This window comes from Kogia breviceps, chromosome 8 (assembly GCF_026419965.1).
Source record: "Kogia breviceps isolate mKogBre1 chromosome 8, mKogBre1 haplotype 1, whole genome shotgun sequence".
In the NCBI taxonomy this organism is placed as follows: Eukaryota; Metazoa; Chordata; class Mammalia; order Artiodactyla; family Physeteridae; genus Kogia; species Kogia breviceps.
The window spans coordinates 2,755,423-2,776,288 of record NC_081317.1 but is presented as its reverse complement, the minus strand read 5'-3'; the positions used below and the strand labels follow the sequence as shown (position 1 = coordinate 2,776,288).

At 64.9% G+C, this 20,866-nt stretch overlaps 1 protein-coding gene across 7 annotated transcripts in view; it reads right to left on the bottom strand.

Annotated features, from left to right (window-relative positions):
* Nucleotides 1-5,379: 5,379 nt before the first annotated feature.
* Nucleotides 5,380-20,866, bottom strand: part of RXRA (retinoid X receptor alpha) — a 98,905-nt gene continuing 83,418 nt past the window's right edge. For 5 of the 7 annotated variants that reach the window (XM_059071505.2, XM_067040356.1, XM_067040358.1 and 2 more), the window contains 6 exons: nt 19,869-20,038; nt 16,484-16,613; nt 14,485-14,617; nt 12,801-12,892; nt 10,960-11,065; nt 5,380-9,335 (listed from right to left, as the gene is read on the bottom strand). In XM_059071505.2, the coding sequence (XP_058927488.1) occupies nt 9,188-9,335; nt 10,960-11,065; nt 12,801-12,892; nt 14,485-14,617; nt 16,484-16,613; nt 19,869-20,038 (779 nt within the window). In that variant the 3' untranslated portion in view covers nt 5,380-9,187. Of the gene's footprint in view, nt 9,336-10,959; nt 11,066-12,800; nt 12,893-14,484; nt 14,618-16,483; nt 16,614-19,868; nt 20,123-20,866 lie in introns of all 7 variants that reach the window. The other 2 variants (XM_067040354.1, XM_067040355.1) reach the window with 1 other exon arrangement.

Sequence of the window (20,866 nt, the reverse complement as noted above, 5' to 3'; positions counted from 1 at the left end):
CCACTGCCACACGGATCATTCGAGCACCTCCCCTGCTGCTCTGTCCCTCCCACTCTAGCAGCCACACGCCAGCCCCCCCCCCCAACACCCACCCCACGGCACGGTTCAGTTCCAGTGTAGACATACAGCAGCAGATATCAGAGCTGTCAGCCCGCAGCCCCGGAAACAGCTTTATCAACTCAAGTGCGGCCTCACACAGTGAGTTTCCTCTCTGATTTTACAAACCCCACTCGTCTCCAAAGCTGCTAGCTCAGCAGCTGTTCCCTCCACCCTTTCAGCGAGGTTGGTTCAGGAAGGCTGTTCTGCCACTGTCTGTGTGCCATCCTGGGCTTCTCCCAACCTCCTAAGTAGTTTTCTTTATTTGCATACAATAAGGCTCCCCGTTTGTTCAGTAAAATCCTGTGGGTTTGGACAAGTTTGCGGCGTCACGTACCCACCAGTGGTCTCGTACAGAATAGCTTCACTGCCCTAAAAATCCTGCATCTCACCTACTCGCTCCCCACTGGAACCCCTGGCAACCACTGATCTGTTTACCATCTCTATAGTGACGCCTTTTACAGAACGTTGCATAGATGGAATCATGTAGTATGTAGCCTTTTCTCTCTCTTAGGCTTTTTCACTTAGCAATACGGATTTATAATTCCCCCCTGCCTTTTCGTGGCTTGACAGCTCATTTCTTTTTTCTTGTGAAGAGTGTTCCCTCTGTCTGGATGGACCTCAGTCTGCTTGTCCATTCACTTACTGAAGGACACACCTTGGTCGCTTCCGGTTTTCGGCAATTATGAATAAAGCTTCTGTAAACGTTTGTGTGCCAGTTTGGGGGTAGACATATGTTTTCAAATCAGTTGTGTAAACACAGGGCTGCAGTCACTGGATGATGTCAAGCCTGGTAAGAAACTGCCAAACTGCCTTCCAAAGCAGCCCTCCCCAGCCCTCTGGAGAGGAGGCCAAGTGCTGGGGGGAGCCTCCCCTGACGCCCCTGCAGTGGCAGCCTCTCCTCTTTCTGAGCTCTCAAATGGCCTTGGGCATCTAAAGAGTTCGGGCCCACCGCCCAGCCCCTACCCCACCCCCCAGAGGTCTCGGCAGCAGATGGAAAGGGAGGTCCACAGGCATCTCTGCCGGGCTGCCCCACCCCAGCGCCTGGGGCCCCACCTGCTCCCCCGGGCAGCCTGGGCGCCGAGCAGGCGGCAGGGCGGGCTCACCATTGCTCCTCTCCTGGCAGGAGCACCGCCTGGAGGCCGGGGGCCGGGGTTCCCCTGCTCAAGCTGAACCCGGGCGGTCACCTCCTCTCCTGGCCTCAGTTTCTCACCTGAGCAATGGGGCTACTCGTCTTTGGCAAGATCATTACCCTGCTCTAAGCGTTCACAGCATGTGCTCACTACAGCTCTCGCCCATCCACAGCAGGGAGACTGAGGCCCAGGAGGGAAATGTTGTGTCCACCAGTCTCCAGTCGGGCCTGGCCTCCTGAGTCTCATGCCTCCCCGGATGGCCCCGGCTGGGCACCGGCAGCTGCTGGTGTGAGAAGGGCAGGAGGACGGAGGCCCGACTTTGGTGGCTACCCAGAGACCCGTCCCTCCCCAGCCGGGGCAGGCTTCTCAAAGCTACATCGGGACCAGTCCCCGGGGGGCAGGGCGGCCAGGAAAGCCTCTGTGAAGCGCGTTGATTCTGGGCCCCCAACCCATATGCCCCCCTGAGCTGTGGACTCACTAGACGCCCCGACCGACCTCTGCCTTGTGGAGACGGGAACCAAGCACAGTCCCACAGGCGGAAGCCGCTTTTTCCAGCCCCGCCGGGTGCTGAGCGCCGTGCCTCACGGGCTTTGGGCCGTAGTGTCCGCGGCGGGGTCCCACCAGGTTAGGGCAGGGCCCCAGGAGTCCAGGCAAGGACGCCCTGCGGGTCAGGCTCGGGGACAGCTGGGCCAGGTCGTCCAGCGGGGGGGTGGGATAGGGATGTCCAGGCACTCCTGGATTCAGACCCAGGGGCCCTAGTGGGGTAGAAAGCCCCTCCGGCTGGGGCTGGGGCCCGATTAGCGTCACGCGTGAGTGACTGCACCAAGTCCCCTCCCCAGGATTCCCAAATGCCCAGGGCTTGGCCACCCACCCGGGCAGCGCTGACCTGCCCTTGGATTTTCACCTTCGAGGACACAATGGTGCTGAGCTTCCTGGTCCCTCGGCCTGGCACTGGGCCCATCGCCCTGGTCTCCTCCAGACGTGGCCCCAGGCCAAAGCTCCGAGGGCTCCAGCCCCCGCCCCTGCCGGGTCTGCGCCGCTGTGCAACGGTCCCTTCGCACGGAAGTGAAACAGGAAGTGGCGACTTGGAGCATTTTCTGGATGACCAAGTTCTTGTACACCTCATCACAACGGCTGTGGGAGGTGGAGACGTCTGTCCTCGTGGTGGGGAGGCGGAAACTGAGGCCCAGAGAGGGGGGGAACCCGCCCCACCTCCCGGCCCAGGCGGAGCGCACAGTAGGCCCCTGCCGCCCAGCCCACCCTGGGCATACATACTAAGCACCCGTGCCGCCCTCCCTTCTCCCACGCCAGCCTTCTGATTGAATCAGCTTGGGGGAGGCGGCCCGGGCATCAGGACCCCGTGAGGCTCCAGGTGATTCCACGTGTAGGGAATCGGGACCCGCTGCAGCGCGGGCCGCAGGGATGGGAGGGACGAGGGACCGGGAGGACCAGGGTGGGCTTTGCCCCAGCGCTTCCAGCAGGGGGCAGTGCCGCCTCGCCCCTGGGGCAGCTTGGCCCCGAAGAAGCTTCTGTTCTGAGGCACCCAGCGCACCCTTCTCCGGGGGTCCCTCGTAACAGGGCTGGGGGGCCGGGCTGGTCCGGTCTCGGCCCCGCCGCCCGTCTCAGAACTCCTCCCAAGGGCTCGGTCTGCATCAGGGAGGCTGCCCCGGGGCTGCGGCCCCCTCCCAGCCTCCTGTGGGTTCTCCGGGCATCCATGCAGAAGGCTTCTGCGGCTGGGCGGGGTCGGGGGGTTTGAAATGGCCAGTCCACTCTGACACTGAGCCCTCGAGGTCACCGGCAGTCGGGACGCCTCCCCCGGGGACAGGACGGATGCGAAGTCCACAGGCAGCACGCTGGCCGTTCCCCTCGTGGACCCAGCCACACTGGCACATGCTAGGGCAGCAGCCTCTCCTTGTCCTGGCTGCGGAGGACTCACCACTGCAGGGGAGCCCCCGCGTTTGGGGGCAGATGGGACTGTGTGGGTAGCAGGGGCTGAGGACTGAAATCGTGACGAGGCCCCTCTCCCTCACCCTCCACATTCCGGTCACTTCCTGCCTGAGCTCTCAACTCCCCTGACCACACCTCTGCAGGGCTGTCGCCACTCTGGGTACGCAGCCCTCGGGCCCCGTGACGACATCCACTCCTCTTCTGTCCTCTGCATCCTCTGCTGGGCATCGGGGCCTCACTGGGGGGCTCACCCCATCTTCCCAGGGTGACCCCCCATTTCCCACACATGCCCTTTCTCCAATCACACTGCCTGCTTGCTGATGGCGCTGGGCTCCGGCACCCAGCCCAGAACCTGTTATCCAGGGGAGCTCAGCACGGTTCCATCGGAAAACGCCCCCACCCAAATCTCACCTCTCAGGTTACAACCCCCAAGCCCTGCTGACTCATCCTGTCACCACCTGATCCTGCTGGTGATAAACTTATCAAGCCCAGCATCTCTGGTCCAGGGGGACCGCCCTGGGCAGGAGTCACCATGGCAACTGGAGGCAGCAGAGAGGCCAGAAGCCAGGTTGCTAAGCAATGCCCGTAGGCAGCCTGGGTCTCCGCTTGACTGGAGGCTCGCCAGGGGCCCAGCTCACCTCAAGTAGCCGGGGGTCGGAGCCCTCGCCGCCCCCCCCCCGCCTACGGGCTCCTTTGCTGCTCTCCGGAGCAACGTCACCCCATGTGCGCTCCCTGGGGCCTCTGTCCTGGACAACGCTGGCGGGATGCTGGGCCTGGATGGCTCATCTCGCTCACTGCCCTGCTCGGCCTCACAGCCTGCGAGGAGCCCTCAGCTCCCCGCTCTTCTCCCAAGACCCCGGCGGCCCCTCCTCACCTGCAGCCATTGGAGCCGTCCATCCCTCCTCGGGGCCCACTTTTACACCTGTGCCCCCGCACCCTGCCCAAGACACCCCTGCAGGATCCGTCCGTGGAGGCCGGGCCCAGAGCTGCTGGGCCAGGGTAGCCAGTGGGCCTGGGCATGCGGAAGGCAGGGCAACGGGCGCTCAGTGGGTGGCAACCCTCCCATTCTCCAGGCCCCCCAGGGCTGACCCACTTTTCAGACCAAGATGAGGCCCCCTCGGCTGGTATTATTTGAGCTTTTATGACAGGAAACCAGAGTGGGCCGGTCCCAGCAAGGCCCGGAGGCCATGGGAGGCCTCTCCCTGTACTGGCCCCTTCCAGGAGGCCCAGGCGGAGCTCTGGTGGGCAAGGCCACTCCCTGGCTCTGGGGAGGCCCTCCCAAGCAGCAGCAGACCTGGCAGCGGGTCTGGGCGGCGAGGCCTCAGTGCCCTGCGCTTCCGGAGTCCCGCCGGCACGGCCTGCAGCCCTGGTAGGGACGGGAGCCTTTGAGTTTCCGTGAGGTGGTGTGTGCACGTGTGTACGAGCGCTTGTATGTGTGTGAATGCACGTGTCACCATATATACTGTATGTGCACGAGCACATCTGGGGGGTCACCAGGGGAGCCCCTGCCTCTCGGGCCACAGGCCTCGTGGTGAGTCACGCCCTCCTGCCAGGAGCCACCTTTGCCCTCGGTACCATGTGTCCGGTGCCAGCAGGCGGGACTCTGGCCCTCAAGGTTCCCAGCGCTCCGGGCCACCCCGGGGCTCCCTGGAGGGTGCCTGCTGGCTGGAGGTGCACCGGAGGGTTCAGGGACCAGCACCAACCTGCGGCCGGGCCCAGCCCAGCTCCCAGACAGCACGGGGACGAGTCGCGGCGGAAGGGGTGGCGCTACCTGCTCACTCAATGGGCGCAGTTCGATGACGTCACTCATCCGTGGCCGTGTGTGAACCTCCCGCCCCTTCAAGCCAGTGTGGACACCGGGGCTGGGCTCAGCCCACGCCCGGCCCCTCGGACGCTGAGGGCAGCGCTCTCGGGAGGCCTCTGGACGGGGCCCAGACCCAGAGGCAGGCCCTCGGGACCTCTGTGATCCGGAGCGGACCCAGGAGGAGAAAGGGCCCGGGGGGCCTAGGGCGCAGTCCCACCATCCTGGACAGGCCAACACCGCCGTGCGGGGCGCAGCTGGGGCACCTGGTGTGGACCCAGCCCAGGTCAGGGCGAGGCCGGCAGGCCCTCCCCGTCCAGGGCGGCCGGAAGCCCCCGGCGTGGCTGACTTCCAGACCGACAGGAAAACCCCACCAGCACAAAGGCAAACTGAATGGGGATGTATTTTTAAACACTCATGTTTTGTTTGTTTCTCCTCTCACGTTTGGCTTTGAGTTTCTCTTGTCCACAATTCTAACACCATTGTTCGTGAATCCCCGGCGCCTGCGGCCGCGAAGTTTTCAAGAACAGTCACGTGGGGAAGGAATTTCACAGTCAAGAGTCTCGGGAAGGCCAGCTGGCAACAGGGACAGAACAGAGCAAGGCTTAAAAATTACTCGAAAGGGGAAGACAACCCTTGAAGGTTTCAGGCCCACCTTCCTGCCCCAGAAAGAAAACATCTATGTGCAGCGGTTTCGTCTGCAGCCCGTGCCCCGTCCCGAGAGCCCTCCTCCGCCCCATCTGGCGTGCCGACGTTGACTCAGAAAGCTTTCACCTCAATCTCTAGAAGCAGAAACAAAACAAGTCCCCCCTCCCCGCCACATCCTCCAAGTATACACGAGGGATAAAATTACATTTGTACAAAAATAGATTTTTTTTCTACCTTTCCCGATGCTTTAGACATCTCTTTTCACTGTATGTATCTGTCATCCTCTCTAAGTGTGAGCTACGCATCCCGGCTTTAAGGCATTCTAAGGACTGGGAACGGCTAAACCTGTTTGCTCCAAAGCATCTTAAAATAGATGCATCTCCTTGCCACGAGATATTCATTCGAACCCGGATTTCACCAAAGGAGGGGTCCTTACGTACTTGCTTACATGAAGCAAATTTGTAGGAAAACGGGGGCGGGGGGGGGGAGGAAAGTCTTGATTAAAAATAAACAGAAAACGCTGGTAACTGGTAGACATGTGCGCGGATGGCAAAAGCAGGTCTGTGCACACAGGGTCTCTGTACAGCATGTACGTCGTACACCACACACCTGCGTGGGCAGGGACCGAATTCCGTGACGGGGACAACATCAGCTGATTACCCACTGGCTGCACGTTCCGGCCGGGCCCCCCCAGGGGCCCCCACGGAGGAGGAAGCTCGGCATGGTCTCCAGCACTGGCCACCGGCCTGCCAGCCCGAATCCTTCCGGAACACCGAGGGTGTGGCGCCGTCTTCCCCCCCAGGGGACGAGCGGGCCAGGGGCTGACCCGGGAGCCATCTGGGCGGACGTCCCCGGGCAGGCCAGCTTCCAAGGAGACGCCTGACGGGGGACGAGCCGGAGTCTGGCTTTGCCAACACCTTCCAAGCCCGGGGCGTGGTCGTCTTCGCTCCTTGGCCTCGGGAGGCCCGTCTGATGTCCAAGCAGGGAGGGGACGTGCCGGAAGCGTCCAGCAGGCGGGGACGGGCACAGGATGGCTAATGAGCTGATGTTAGTGCTATCTTTAGAAAATTAAAGATTGTCCCACCAAAATAATAATAATAATAATAATAATAATTACAAAAAATCACCTTAGTTGAACCAGACTGGTGATACTACTGAAGGTCTGGTTAAATAAAAATCCTACCTCTCTACTGAGTGACGTGCCGTTTCCCCACCATCATCTTTCAAACAAACAGCACTGCATGACACCATCGGTGACAGCGGACCGAGGAGAAGACGACAGGGCAGCCCCAAGGGCCCGAGATGCTGCCGTGCCGGCGGGGCCGCGGGAAGGCGGAGCGGCGAGGGGCCAGGGAGCCTCTGGCTTTGGGAGGGGGTGGCCTGGGGACCTCAGTGCTTTATGGGCAGCCGGCCCACGAGGCCGACCCCCCAGCAAGGCGCCCCATCCTGGGTCTTCCCCACTGGAGCCCCCACGTTCCCGAGGGGTCCAGGGGAGCGGGAGGGGGCCGGGCGCGGACAGGGTGCATCTGGCTGCAGAAGGCACCAGGGTGGTGGGCCGGGGGTCGGCCGACATTCCCAGGGGGAGGGGGTCCCAGAGGGAGGCCCCCGAGGGTGCCGGCGTCCCCCTGCCTGACACGAGCAGGCCCGCAAAGGCTGCCAGGAGACTCGCAGGGAGAGTCTGGGAAGAGGGGCAGCTAGGCAGGCGTGGGCTCGCCCCGTCTCTGCCTCAGATGGTGGACGGGGCTGGGGGTGCCTGTGAGGCAGGGGACGCCTCGCCTGGGCCACCACGTTAAGGGCGGGGTGGGGTGCCAGAGAAAGGGCGTGTTTGTGGAGCCTTCCACACCCTCTGCCCAGGTGCCTCACACTTAGCTCGGGCCAGACTCGGGAGGGCAAAGAATGGACCCCCTCCTCCCTAGAGGCCTGGAGGCCCACATCTCCCCTTCCAGCCCTGGGGGGAGGGCATCCACAGCCCCCACGCCCACCCCCCGCTCTGGGGCCTCCCTGGAGGGCAGCAGCAGCGGGGAAGAAGACAGGCGTCGCAGAGCATCCCCTCATGGTCTGAGAAGACAGGACTCCTCCCCAACCCCTACCCCCGGCACCCCCCCCCCGCCCGGTTCAGGCCCCTCCCCGACTGACAAATGCTGGGTTCACAGGAGTACGAAGCATGAAAATACAGAGTACTCAGACCAAAGGGAGAGCATTACAGTGCAAAAGAGGCCAGTTCAACCTGAGAGACCCCGCCCCCCGCCCCCACCCCAGGGGCAGAGGGCCTGCCTGCCTGGGTTGGGTGAAAGGTTGAGGGGCGGGTGCAGGGCTGGGTGGGGTGCCCTCACCCGGAGCAGGTGTTGATGGAGCTCCCACAAAGGGCTCCGTCATCCGGCCAAGACAACAGCCGGGCTGGCTGTCCCCGAGGGGCATCCAGCCCCGGCCCAAGGGTGCCGGCACTCAACGGCCCCTGACCCCAAGAGTCCTCTGGACAGAACAGCCAGCGAAGGGGCCTCTCTACCCAGAGCGCTCCAGAATGGACCATCTGCCCCCTCCCCCGAGCCATGTGCCCACAAGTCCCTCCTTCAACGTGCACAGCTGCCCGAGGACCCTCTGCGGAAAGTGACTCTCCTCTCCTCCCGTCCCTATGGGCCTCCTTGGTGGTGACCTCTGCCCTTGAGAGGTCAGCAGAGCCCAGGTCGGCATGGCCCCCCAGTGCTTCCAGGAGGGCCAGAGACCAGGCTAGCCCTCCAGGACTGGGGACTGGGGACTGGGGTCAGCCTTGGCCCTGGGCACAGACTGGAAGATTTAGCTGGTGGCGGGGGGGGGGGGGGTTGGCTACCCAGGGATGGACAGGACCACGTGGGACAAGAAGCTGAGACCAGGACGATGCAAAGAGAGAAACGAGGTGGGGTGGGGTGGGGTGGGCAGGTGACTCCAGTCCCTGCAGCCTTGAGGTGGCCCCAAAACCCTGCACAGAGGTCAGCTTCTGTTCTGATTGGCTCGGGGACAAAGTTGAAAGTTATCTTTGGAAACAGGGGTTGCTCACCCTTCATTCTGAGGGGAGACAAGGCTGCTTGCCCCAGAGCCCCTCCCGTCTTCCCAGGGGGCAGGTGGGGTCTTCTGCAATGACATGCCAATCCCCCCACCTGTCCTCTCCTCCCGATGGTGGGTGAGGCCGGGCTGGCAGGTTGCCAGCACACACAGGAGGCAGAGAGATCCCTGCAAACAGAGGACCTCGCGACAACAAAACAGTGACGGAACAGAGCCACCCTCTGACCGCTGTAGCTCCGGGGGCGGGGGCCTGAGACCCCGTGAGCCGCCCGGGCTCCCCCGGGGCTCACACCAGTTCCTGCCACTCCGGCTGCCACCCCAGCATGGCCACTAGCCCGGTCCGGTCGAGTAGTACTGAAAAAATAAGGAGGGTGGCAGCACATCTCAGGCTTAGCAGTGACAGGCCACGCCCCCAAGTCCAAACAGCCAGGCAGAGGAGGGGCGGGACAGGCTCGGCTGAGAAGAGCAGCTGGCAGCCGGCCGGGGCGGCCGGACCAGCGGGTGCGAAGGACGGGCCACGGGCCTAAGTCATTTGGTGCGGGGCTTCCAGCATCTCCATGAGGAAGGTGTCGATGGGCGTGTCCCCGATGAGCTTGAAGAAAAAGAGGTGTTCCAGGCACTTGAGGCCGATGGAGCGCAGGGCCGGCAGACGAAGCAGCAGCTTGGCAAACCTGCGGGACAGGAGCCGCGTGAGGGCCGGGCGGGCCCTCCCTCCCACCCTCCGCCCTGGTGCCCGGCGGCCCCCTGGGGAAGGGACCAGGCTCACTGCCCCATCCCCGAGGCTGCCACGGCAGGAGACCCCCCCAGGGTGGAGATCCAGGATGAAGGTCCAGTGGCGAGACAGTGGCCGGGCTGGGGCAGGCTGAACGGGGCTTCGTGGGGAAGTTACAACACGTGAGCTTTCTCCAGTGCAAGAGGGCGCCACAGTAGGATTTTAAGCAGGAAGAAGGGCTACGAGAAGGGATCTGAGCACCAGCAATGCCTCTGGCTGCAGGGACGCCAAAGGTGACGCTGCTCCTGAGCTGGGAGCAGGTCTGAGCATCAGCAAGCCCTCCTCAGCAAGGACCAGCCTCCAGGGGGCCCCACGCCGGCGCCCACCTACCCCAGAAAGAACTCGGCCAGAGGCACCTGATGCCCAGACACGGCGGGTGGGAGGGAAGGAGGCTCCTCGGGCCGTGCCCACCCCCTGGGGAGTTTCTGGGGAGGACGCTGGGTGGGGGAGGGACGGGGGAAGCCTTTGGGAGCCTCTTGGAAAAGGGACGCCAGGCTTCGTGGTCCTGCTGCCAAGGACAGTTGCCTGGGGGGGGGGGGGCGGGCGGGGGATGGGGCCACATGCCCGTCCAGGGACATCCACATCTGCCCCCCACGCCGTCCCCACCCCACGTGCTGCCTGGTCTCTCCACATGCCCCTCCAGGGGCCCCAGGGCCTCATTAATTATTAACAGTGTCTGTATTTCAGGGGGAAAAGCCCCGTGCTTGGCTGCAACACTACCCGCGTTTTAAAGGCAGAAACGCAGCTTAGAGGCTGGAACAGGGCCAGAGAACGAGCTGTTTTCTGCTGAGCTGGCGAGATGGGCTAGGGCGGGAAGCCAGGAAAAACAGGCGGGCCGGCCACCCCTCCTCTCATCCTCCTCCTCCGGGAAGTTTCACTCTAAACCAAACCAGATGAGGCCGAGCAAGACAGTTAACCCTGTGTGGCCCGTGTGCGCCAGTCGGCGGGGAGGCCAGCGGCAGAGGGAGGGGGTGGAATCAGGACAACAGATTTGGAACGCCGTGAAGCCACTGATGCTTCCCCTTCTCCTGGACACCCACGGCGTGCCCGGCACTGTAGACCCAGAGAGGAGACAGTTCCAGCCCTTCCGGGACCCACAGTCGGCCAGGAGAGACGGGCAGGTCTGCAGACCACGGCCATCTACTCTGCATACAATTATAAACCACCTACTACGTGCTGGCGTCCTTCCCTGCCAGGGGTGAGCACGCCAGGCCCCTGCCTCTAGCGGTTCCCTTAGGCAGGCGGAGGAAAGCGCTGACTTCGTTTACGTGCTTCACGGTGACAAGCACCTACTGTGTACCCGCACTGGGCCCATCTTTTTGGTGGGGCTACAAGAAAGCGTGAGAGCGTGCCCGCTGAGGCCCGGAGAGCACCTCAGTCACCCACTGCCCTGGATGAAGGCAGGGTGTCGCCTTCTAATTCACAAGAGTGCCTGAAGGGCTGGTGGCGGGGTCCTGCCCCGGGCAGGGTGTCTGCAAAGAGACCCCGAGGTCCATCTGGGCAGAGGCTGGGCCGAGGCTCACCTTCCTGGCTGCTCGGGGTACTTGTGTTTGCAGTACGCCTCCAGGGACGCGTAGACCTTCTCGCGAAGCGCCTCCACCTCGGCCGGGTTTGAGAGCCCCTTGGAGTCTGTGAGGGAGCAGGGGCCGCAGGTAAGAGCCCTGCCCAGGGAACCTGCCCCAGGGACTCAGAGCCCCCACTCAGACGAGGCTGCCCTGCGCTCGAGCCCTGGCCCTGCGGCTTGCTGGCCACTTGACCTTGGGCCAGTCCCCTGACCTCCTGCCATTCAGCTGCCCCATCTGTAAAGTGGGATGGGCCTGCCCCCAGACGGCTCCTGGTTACCATGGCAACCGGGTTGACTCCAGAGGCCTCTGCTGCGTTGGGTCTCAGCCCCTTCTACCTGAAACAGCCAGACCCACACTATGGGGGGCCCTGAAGCCATCCTGAGCCCTGGGACCCTGGCGGCAGGAGCCCAGTCTGGAAGGCTCTGCCTGTGGATGGAGACACCTGGGACCAGGGTCGCCAAAACCCCCAGGGCCCAGGGGCGAGGCTGAGAAGCACGGGCCGCCCCGGCTCATCTTGGTGAGCTGTCACAGGCCTCTCTGAGGTACTGAGACACCCCCGCCCCCGCCATGGCCGGGCAAAGCTTTGCTAATAAGCCCCCTGCGCTTCTTCATGTCCTGAGGTTACCCAGCAAGCTGACATTGGACGAGCCTCTCTCTCTCTCTCTCCCCACTGCCCCCGGACAGCAGCCACCGCTGGGCATCTGGATTTTTGGGCTCACACAGCCCTGAGTCTGGCCCCAGCCAGGCGTGGTCCGTCCTAGTGGCTCAGGGGGCAGAGGCTAGAGCCTCCCTGCTGCTGGTCTGAAGCGGACGCAGCCTCTGGGGGCTCGGCCATGGAACAACAGGACTGCTGTCGGTTGGCCTGGGAGTCCCAGACCAGGGGGTCCCACACCGGCCCTGCCCTGGCTGTCTGATGTCCCAGCAGGAGCGCTGTGGCCCAGTGTGGATGCCATGGTGGCCTGGGGTCCTGGGCACCTTGGGAACATGCCAGGCTCCTCTGCAACTGGGCTCCCCCAGGCCCTGGGGCTCTACCAGCTCTGGACACCTCCCTTCTGTCCCCAGCGACCCCACGCCTGGTCCCCAACAGGCGAACCAGTGCCAGGAGCCAAGCCACGCACGACTTCCAGGGGGATCCCGCCAGGCAGGGCCGAGACACGTGGCTCAGCCTCCCACGCTGGCAGGGTCACGGGCTCGAGCGCAAACCTGGGGAACACACGTCCCCGGCAACAACGGGCTGTGTCCCCACGGGCGGACTCCATCTCCAGCCCAGCCCGGCCCTCAGCACTGGAGCTGATGGAGGGCAGGGAGTCAGGGCCCGGGAACCCCTAGGGCCGCCCCATCCTCCCACCACCTGGTCAGCTCCCTGCACCTCCCCCTAGAAGCCCTCAGCAGCCCCAAACCTGCCCCCGCTGTCCCCGCCCACCCCCAAAACGTCCGGGCTCCAGAACTTCGCCAGCAGAAGCGCGCGAAGAGGCCGCCTCCTCTGGAGCCCAGGATGCCGGTGCGGGTGGGGCCTCACTTTGCACACAGCGCCCAAAGGCCCGGCCAGAGGCCTCACCAAACCACAGAGGATGAGCTCGGCGGCGCCAGCCTCGTGCGACCTTCGCAAGGGGCTTGGGAAGAAGGTGGCATGGCTGTGCCCCCGTCGTAAGAGAGACACCGAGGCTCGAGAAGGGGCAGGTCGCCGCCGCTGCAGCGCCAACGCGCAGCGAGGCTGGGGTGAGAGCCGGGGACGTCAGTCCCCCTGGCGGGCTGACACCCGGGCCCGGGCAGCAGGTCAAGCGGCGGGCAGGCAGTACCGGGATTGAAGAGGACGATGGCGCGCAGGCAGCCCAGCTCCGTCTTGTCCATCTGCATGTCCCGCATCTTGGACACCAGCTCCGTCAGCACCCTGCGGGGGGGAAGCAGGCAGATGCCGACGTCCGGGTCAGACCGCGCCCCTCACAGGGCCTGCCAGAAAAACCCAAAGGGCTTGGCAAGCCCGGTGTGGGCCGGAGGGCAGCTGAGAAGAGCCAGGAGACCGGGGGAGCTGCTCAGACAGGGCGTAACAGTCCCCACACCCAGCCTGTCCCATCCCGCCCCGGGGGCTCCACGCCTCTTCCTCCAGAAGGTCTGCGAATGGGATTTTATCCTGGGGGGCCAGAGACGAAAGAGGAGCCTCGTGACAGCCGGGGAGAGCCAAGGCCCCCGCACGCACGTCCGTCCGGGGCAAAGCCCACTGCCACACGCCCCCCACGGGGCTGCAGAGCAGACAGGGCGGCCTGGGGCCGAGGCCTGAGCGACGCATTCCTGCCACTCCCTTGAGTCCGCCCGCGGGAAGGCATTTCCCCAGCTCCCGGCTTCCTGGCTCCTTCCTTGCAGCCGGAGGAGCGGAGGCTCCGTTCCACTTCCCGTCACCAGCCACTCATGACATTCCCATCACCGTCACCTCTCTAGCAGCTGGACCCACAGAACCGTCAGCTGGGTGCGTGACTGGGGCTGCACTTCTAAACATCCCCCCAGAGGGACGTGCTCGCCAAGGAAGCCGTCTGCGGGCAACAAACCCCGCACTCCACAGCCCCTTTTGGTGGCACTTCTGTACGTGAGCTCGTCAAAGGCCCTGAAACGTCCTGTGGCAAAGACACATCCCTGCGCTGTCTAAACCAGTGCCTGCCCACAGGTACGTGGTACTGCTCTGTTCTACCTGAGCTGTCCCACGGGGCAGCACGGCTCCCACATTTATCCCCAGGGGGCTACAGTAGGGGCTTCTGCTGCCCGCTTCTGACTTCAAGGCTCCTGTAGTCGGGGGCTCGCCTGGGACCCCTCCCACCACCATCCCCACCCCCCACCCCCCGCCACCCGCTCCTTCCCACTCACCACTCCTGTGCCGCGGCCCCCACCCGAGGGACCCTGGGATGCCCCTCCCCAGCCCTTCCCCCTCCGGCTGGCTGAGCTGACACCCAGGTCCCCAGGTCCTCTGGGCTCTTAGGCAAGGCCCAGAGACAGGAAAGAGCAGCTCCCGTCCGCCCCGCCTGGTGCAGCACAGGTGGGCCACGGTTCTGGAGGCACGTGAATGGAGCCCCTGCCCACCGCCCAGCACTGGCCGAGGGGCAGAGAGCGGTGTCTCCACCGGGGACACGCCAGAAGCAGCACTGAGATGCAGCCGGGCACCCAGGGACAGGGTGCGCGCCGGCTCACAGGCGCTGCGATGCTTTAGTCTCGGCTCGGAAGAGTCTCCGCCGCCTCCGACACTACAGCACCACGGAACGGTATCTACGGCCCAATCTACCTTTGCATGAAAAATAGGGCAGCTTTCCTTCCCACGGGCAGGACTTTAAAACATATTTGGAGAAAAGGAAACCAAAAACGTCAGCGGCGGCTGCTGGGTATCCCCGGAGGGATTTTAATCTTAGTCCTCGCACTTCTCTGTATCTCCTCCGCAAGTATAACCTTCGTGAACAGGACAAAGGCCAAGCAGGTCACGGCCGTGGGCTGGGCCCCCACCTGTCAAAGATGGCGCCCACCCCTGCGCTGTGGGCGCTATTGCGGTGGACGTGCAGCCCGGTGGCCAGGAGGATGCCGTCCTTCACGGCTATGGAGCGGTGGGAGAAGGAGGCGATGAGCAGCTCGTTCCAGCCTGCGGCGGGGAGAGCACAAGGTCACTGCTGTCTCCGGACCCCCGGGCCGCCCCGCCCCCGACCCCCGTTGGGCCCCCACCCCCGAGGCAGCTCTCACCCTCCCAAGCCGCGGTTCCCAAAGTGGGCTCCAAGAAACCCCGAGCCCACGAGCATTCCACAGGAAGGAAGTTCCCAAGCACTGACATTTGGGAAATGCCTCTACAGCGCGTGCAGTAAAGGCCCTGAGAAGTCCTGCACACAGCACGTCCCGGAGCGTGGTTTAACCCAGGCTCCCAAACTAGGGTGCCAGGGAAGTCTCTCGCTGCAAGCGCCAGACACTTGTGCCACGGAGCAGCTGCCGCCAGTCTGGCCCCCACGGCAAACTGCCAGAGACTGGCATTTTGTGGATGCCACAAAACAGTAAATTACTGAGCTGAGACAAGGTGTGTTTAGAGCCAAAGGCCAACTCGCCGCTCCCTCTACATGAGGCCCCGGCGCACACCGAGTAGGTGCGAGGGCTACAGAGAGGGATGGAAATTTCCGATCCTGTGAGCAAGTGTTTCGATGACCCTATAAACCGAACAGCAGGAATCACCCCGCAAGACTGTCGCTAGTGACCGTCACAGCCACCACTCCCGAGTGCCCGGACGGTCCTGGGCTGGTGGCTGCCACTATCACAAGAATCATCCCGTTTAATCCTGAGTCAACCCTACAAAAGCAAGCACTGGCCCCATTTTATACAGAGGAAAATTGAGGCCCGGGGCGAGGAGGGGGCTGCCTGGTCAGCGAATCAGAATCCCCTCCAAGCCCTGGTCCCAGACTCTCCCAACACCCTGCGGGCCTGGCGACGGCTCTGGTTGTTGGGTTTTGTGCCCCAGGGTGAAGACTCCTCTAAGCGCGGGCTCCCTCCGCCCCCAGGCTCAGCGCGGAGGGACACCCCGCTGGCCAAACCCCACGGCCAAGGACCGGAGCTCTGTGAGGGGCAGGACCAGCCCCCCAGAGCCTGCCCTACCCTGCCACACTCTGCGACCACTTGGCGTCTCTCCCATCCCCCACTGAGGCCCGCCCAGCCCCTTCCTACCTCTGACCCGGCTCTGCCACCTGTCCTCCTGCCCCGAGAGTGGGCCCGGCAGGCGCCGGGCTGGCCCTATGCTCCTGCGGCTCCCGACCACAGGCCCGGAGCACGCAGGGCCCAGTGCACACGTACGGACCGGCGGGGCGGGGCTCCCGCCCAGCTCCTCCCAGCTGGCCCGTCCCTACTGTCTCTCTGGCAGGAGCTTTGCGCCAAGGACCCCCGGTGTCCCAGCGGCCTTCATGCGGCACGGCCGTCAGGCCCACCCACGTCCCAGATGAGAGAACGGCCTGGAGGGCGGGCGGCTGCCTCGCGGGGGCTCCAAAGCTGCCTCTCCCATCCCCCCCACCACCACCGCCCGCCCCCGGGTCCCAGGATCTCCCTCACAACCTGTTCGGCCAGCGGGGTGTGTGCCGAGCACCGAGCGAGCTGCTTTCGCATCAGCTTCGCGCATCGCAAGCCCAGCCCGGGAAAGGGGCTGCGGCCTCAGCGGGGGGAGAAGGCAGAACACACAGGCCCCCAAGGGCAGCCCTTGCTGGACATGCTCACCCCTCCCTCTCCACAGGTCCCCCAGACGGCCCTTCACCCCTCCGAAGGCCACTAGGAGAGACCCCAGACTGAATCCGTCCTTTCGAGGGAGGGGAGGAGACCCCAGGCCGGGGTGGGCAGTGCTGGAGCAGGAGCCCCGGCCCGTGCCCCTTCCCCTGCGGCCTCACACAGCAGGAGGAAGGCCGCGTCCCACCCGCGGGGCTCCAAAGCCCCCGCCCCTCTCCTGCCCACGCCTGCCCAGCCCCCACCAGGCCCGGCCACTCACCTGCCCGCAGCAGGATGACCTGGTCGTCCAGGGGCAGCTCGGAGAAGTGCGGGATCCGCTTGGCCCACTCCACCAGGGTGAAGAGCTGCTTGTCGGCCGCTTGGCAGATGTTGGTGACGGGGTCATTGGGCTGGGGGAAGGGGCACCGCGGTGAGCACCGAGCAGAGAACGCGGCCCCAGACCAGGCCCCGCCACACGCCTTACCCGGCGGTGGCGGCTGAGTAACGCCCCCAGTGACACCCACGTCCTATACCTCAGAACCGGCTAACGTGCCCCCTTACCCGACAAAGGGAACTCTGCAGACGCGGCCGAGATAAGGGTTTTGAGACGGGAGGTTACCCTGGAAGCAGTGGGTGGGCCCAGGGCTGTCACGGGGGTCCCTACCGGAGGGGGCAGGAGGTCAGAGCGCAGAGAAGGCGTGAGGACGGAGGCCGAGGTCGAGGAGGGAAGACGTGCCGGCCCCGAAGCCGGAGGAAGGGCCGGGAGCCCAGGAACGCGGGCGACCCCGGAGCAGGGCCGGGCCGGGCAGCGGCTTCTCCCCGAGAAGGGCCACAGCCCCGCCGATGCCCTGACCTGGCCCAGGGACGCTGAGCTCAGACTTCCCACCGCGAGAAGCGTAAGATCCTAAAATGTGTGCTGTCTTAGGCACTCGGTTTGTGGTCCCTTGTCCTGGCAGCCACAGAAAGGTCACCGTGCTCCGCCCACTCAGTCCCCACGGCAGCCCTGGGGTCTGGGGCCGGGTGACCCCGTGTCACAGACCAGACTCGGGGGTGGGTGCCAGCCCCTCCGGTGTTGCTCCTTCCTACCAGACTCGGAGGCGGCACACAGAGAGGGTGCATCGGAGGCCCCTCCAGGAAGCTCTAGCCAGAAGGGGATGCCCCCGGTCATTCTCAGAGACGGGGAAACCTGGGCGGCCTCGGCGGCACCCTGCTGCTTCTGGCTCCAGCCTGTGGCGCTCGGGTGGAGAACCCTCTGGGCCCGGGGGGTGCGGGGGAACCGAGGCCCGTGCACGGGATGTGGAAACCCCTCACTCCAGAAACCATGATGGCCACACGGGGGAGGCCCCCTCGGAAGAGCCCTCCCCCAACAGAAACCATCCGCCCTCCGGTGACGCAGCCTAAACAAGCCGGCCCCGCGAAGGGCCTGCTGAGGGCTCTCGTGGGAGGCCCGGCGACAACCTGGCACCGAGGCCACCATGGTGGACAGAGCCAGGCGTGCAGAAATGGGACCTGGGACCTCGGGGAGAGGCAGCAGCCGGGGAGCGTGGCCGGTTGGTCCGCGGGCCTCAGGGGGAAGGCGTAGACAGGCGCCAGCCCCTGGACGCCCCCGTTGTCACCCGCGGGGGGCCAGCCCCCAGCCTACGCGGCGTCCCCTCCTCCACCTGCTCCCCAACAAACCTCCCAGGAGCGTCAACCAGAAGTCCACACACTCGCTGGGGCCCCGGACACCCTGCACCCAGGACACCCTGTGGGCAACGCCCGCCCCATCCCGTCTGACGGACAGCAGCAGCCACGGGCAGAGCCTGGCCCGCACGGGGTCCCGGCTCACACGAGCGAGACAGCCAGCAGCCAGCGTGCCAGAGGCCAGGGCCAGGTGCTCGCCGGAGCCGCTGCGGCCAGGCTCCGCTCCCCGGGGACCTTGCTCCTTGCCCTTCCATGCCACAGGGCAGCCCCTCGAGGTGAGAGCACAAGCCTGATGGTGGGGGGGGGCATGGGGGAGCCACGCAGGGGGAAGACCCGAGGAGAGGCCCAGGGGTCGGGCCTTCTCCCTGGCCGCTGGCCAACGGCCCCCTCCGAGCCCTCAAGGGGCCCAAAGCAGGCCCGGGGCACAGGCTGTCACCCTGAGCCACTCCCGGGCAGGCCGGGGCCTTGCAGGTGAGCACGAAGTCACGCCTAGAGCTGGGGGCCAAGTTCGCCTGCACACTAGGTGCAGGACTAGGCCTGGGGGGGCTCCCCTGGGGGAGGGGGCTCCAGCTCTGCCCTGCTCCGTCCCGCAGGGTGGCCTCCAGCAAGTGCTTAACGTGCCGAGCCGGGATTCCCACTCAGAGACCAGACAGACCCCATTCAACTGTAGTTTCTGGAGTTCCAGCCCGAGCCTGAGAGGGCGGGACCTTCCCTGTCCTAGGAGGTGACAGCGGGGTCCCCAGGCAGAGGCCCGAGGCTGCCCCAGGGCAGAGAGGTGTCGCTGGTGTCGAGAGAAGGGGCCTAACGAGCCGTCCCCGGAGGGGGACCCAGGCCAGCCCAGCGCAAGCTGCAGCACGAGGGCAGACCCTCTGCCCGGCCAGCCCGCCCGCCTGTCCCCTAGACCCCGCCCCCCCTCCGCCTGCTCTAAATTCGTGGAGAAGAGGGCAGATTTGTTTTCTTCCAAATAGCGTCCTTACGTGACAAAATCAAAAGCTGGCAGGCCTTGCTTGATCCCCTGACTTCTTTTTCGGGGTTTCGACTCAGTCGTGAAGCCCTCGCAGCCGCCCCACCCCGCACCGGGACCGGAGACAGGGCGTAGGGTCGGGCCGGACCACAGACCAGACCGACCGCTGAGGATCACAGCCCCGGGGAGCCATTCTAGGAGGCGCGGCACGCCCAGGAGAGGGCCCGCCTTCCCTGGCACGCGGCCGAAGCGGGTGTCCCAGAGGGGCCGCGGTCCTGGGGCATCACAGAGTGCGGGGCAGCAGGGCGGCCTCCGACCCCCCACACACACGGGACGGGACCCGCACACTCGGAGATGGGGCTGGGGACGGGGGCCACGTGAGAGCACCTACGGGCAGGGCAGGGTCGGGTCCTGTGGAACAGCCTGATGGCAAGGATGGAGAATTAACCCACCGCACACGCCGCGGTGTGGCCCCCGTGTGCTAGGGGCCGTGAGGAGTAACGTCAGGAGCTCTGAGCCCACAGAACAGGGGCACCAGGGGGTGGGTCAAGAGGGAAAGGGGCTCCGCGAGGAAGTGACACCTCTCTGAGGCTGAAGCCTGAGGAGGAAGAGAGGGAGCAGCACGTGCAAAGGCCCTGGGGTTGGGGCCGGGAGCCGGGCAGGTGTGTCCGGTGCCGTCGGGGCCACTGTGAGCCAGGGACAGAACGGAGGGAGCAAGGCTAGGGCGACCTCGGGCCAGGCCACAGGGCTGTGGTCCCACCCTGACCACACACGGGATACGCAGATGAAGTCTGGACCGAACGCTGCCTGCCGACCTGGGGCAGACACAGAACCCCTGAAACCCGGCTGGAAGATGGGCCGGAGACAACACGGAGCCTGAAGGTTACCATAAAGTCCTGGGCTTTGAGCCAAACAACCAAAACCTCACCCACCCGACTGGGGACATTACAGAGGGGGTCTCCCTCCCAGGAGCGCGCCCGGGGCCACGGTCCCCAGAGCAGGGCGGGTGCGCACTCACCGAGCTGGGGTTCAGCCCCACGTTTGCCTCCACGTACGTCTCGGTCTTGGGCTCGACGGCCAGCTCGGCCTCCAGGATCTTCTCCACGGGCATGTCCTCGTTGGCGCTGCTCGTGGACTCCACCTCGTTCTCAGCCCGGTCCTTGCCCCGCTGCCGCTCCTCCTGCACAGCTGAGGCACGGGGAGGCTGCCAGTCAGCCCGCAGCTCCCGCGGCAGCCCCTCCGCCGCCAGGGCCCGAGCAGCACGCCCACAAGCTGGCCGGGGCCGGGGAGAAGGATGCTGCTCAGAGCCGGCCCGACTGCGGCCCCCTCCTCTCTGCCCCAAGCCTGGCCTCCCGGAGGCTGTGCGCTCTGAGACCAGAACACACTGCCTCTCATTAATTCGTTCACCTGTTGGTCACACCAGGACCCTCCCAGGGCCAGGGCAGATGGGGCCCAGCTCTCAGGAAGCTGACAGTTCAACAGGGATCCCAACGTGGAGTGAGAAGGGCTTTGATGGGCTATGGACTGAGGCAAAGCCAGGAAGGCTTCCCGGAAGAAGTGACAATGAAATGGGAGGAACAGGAAAAATAGGGAGAGCGATTCAGGCAGGAGAGGTAGCATGTGTCAAGGCCTAGAACCAGAGCAGAAATGTTGCTGATGAAAGGGCCTCTCACGTCAGCTAGAGAGCGGAACAAGGGGTGCAACGGTGGGGAGCGTGGCCGAGAACAAGGTCCAATGTGCCCCAGGAAAAGGATGGGGTGAGTGAGACGCAGATCTCTGATGGTCCCTTTCTGCTGCGGGGAGGAGAGGGGCTGGGGGAGAGCACAAGCTGGGTCAAACCCAGGCTTGAGACGGGACAGCCCGGGACAGCCAGGTGGGTGCGGGGGGTCCAGCGCGAGGGCAGAGACTGAGCAGATGCCGCAGTCGGGGCAGCCTAGTTTCTGGGAACCCAGGGAGAGAAGCTGATGGGAGGAGGCGGAGAGGGGACGGTTCATCCCACACGTCCCCGCGGAGACC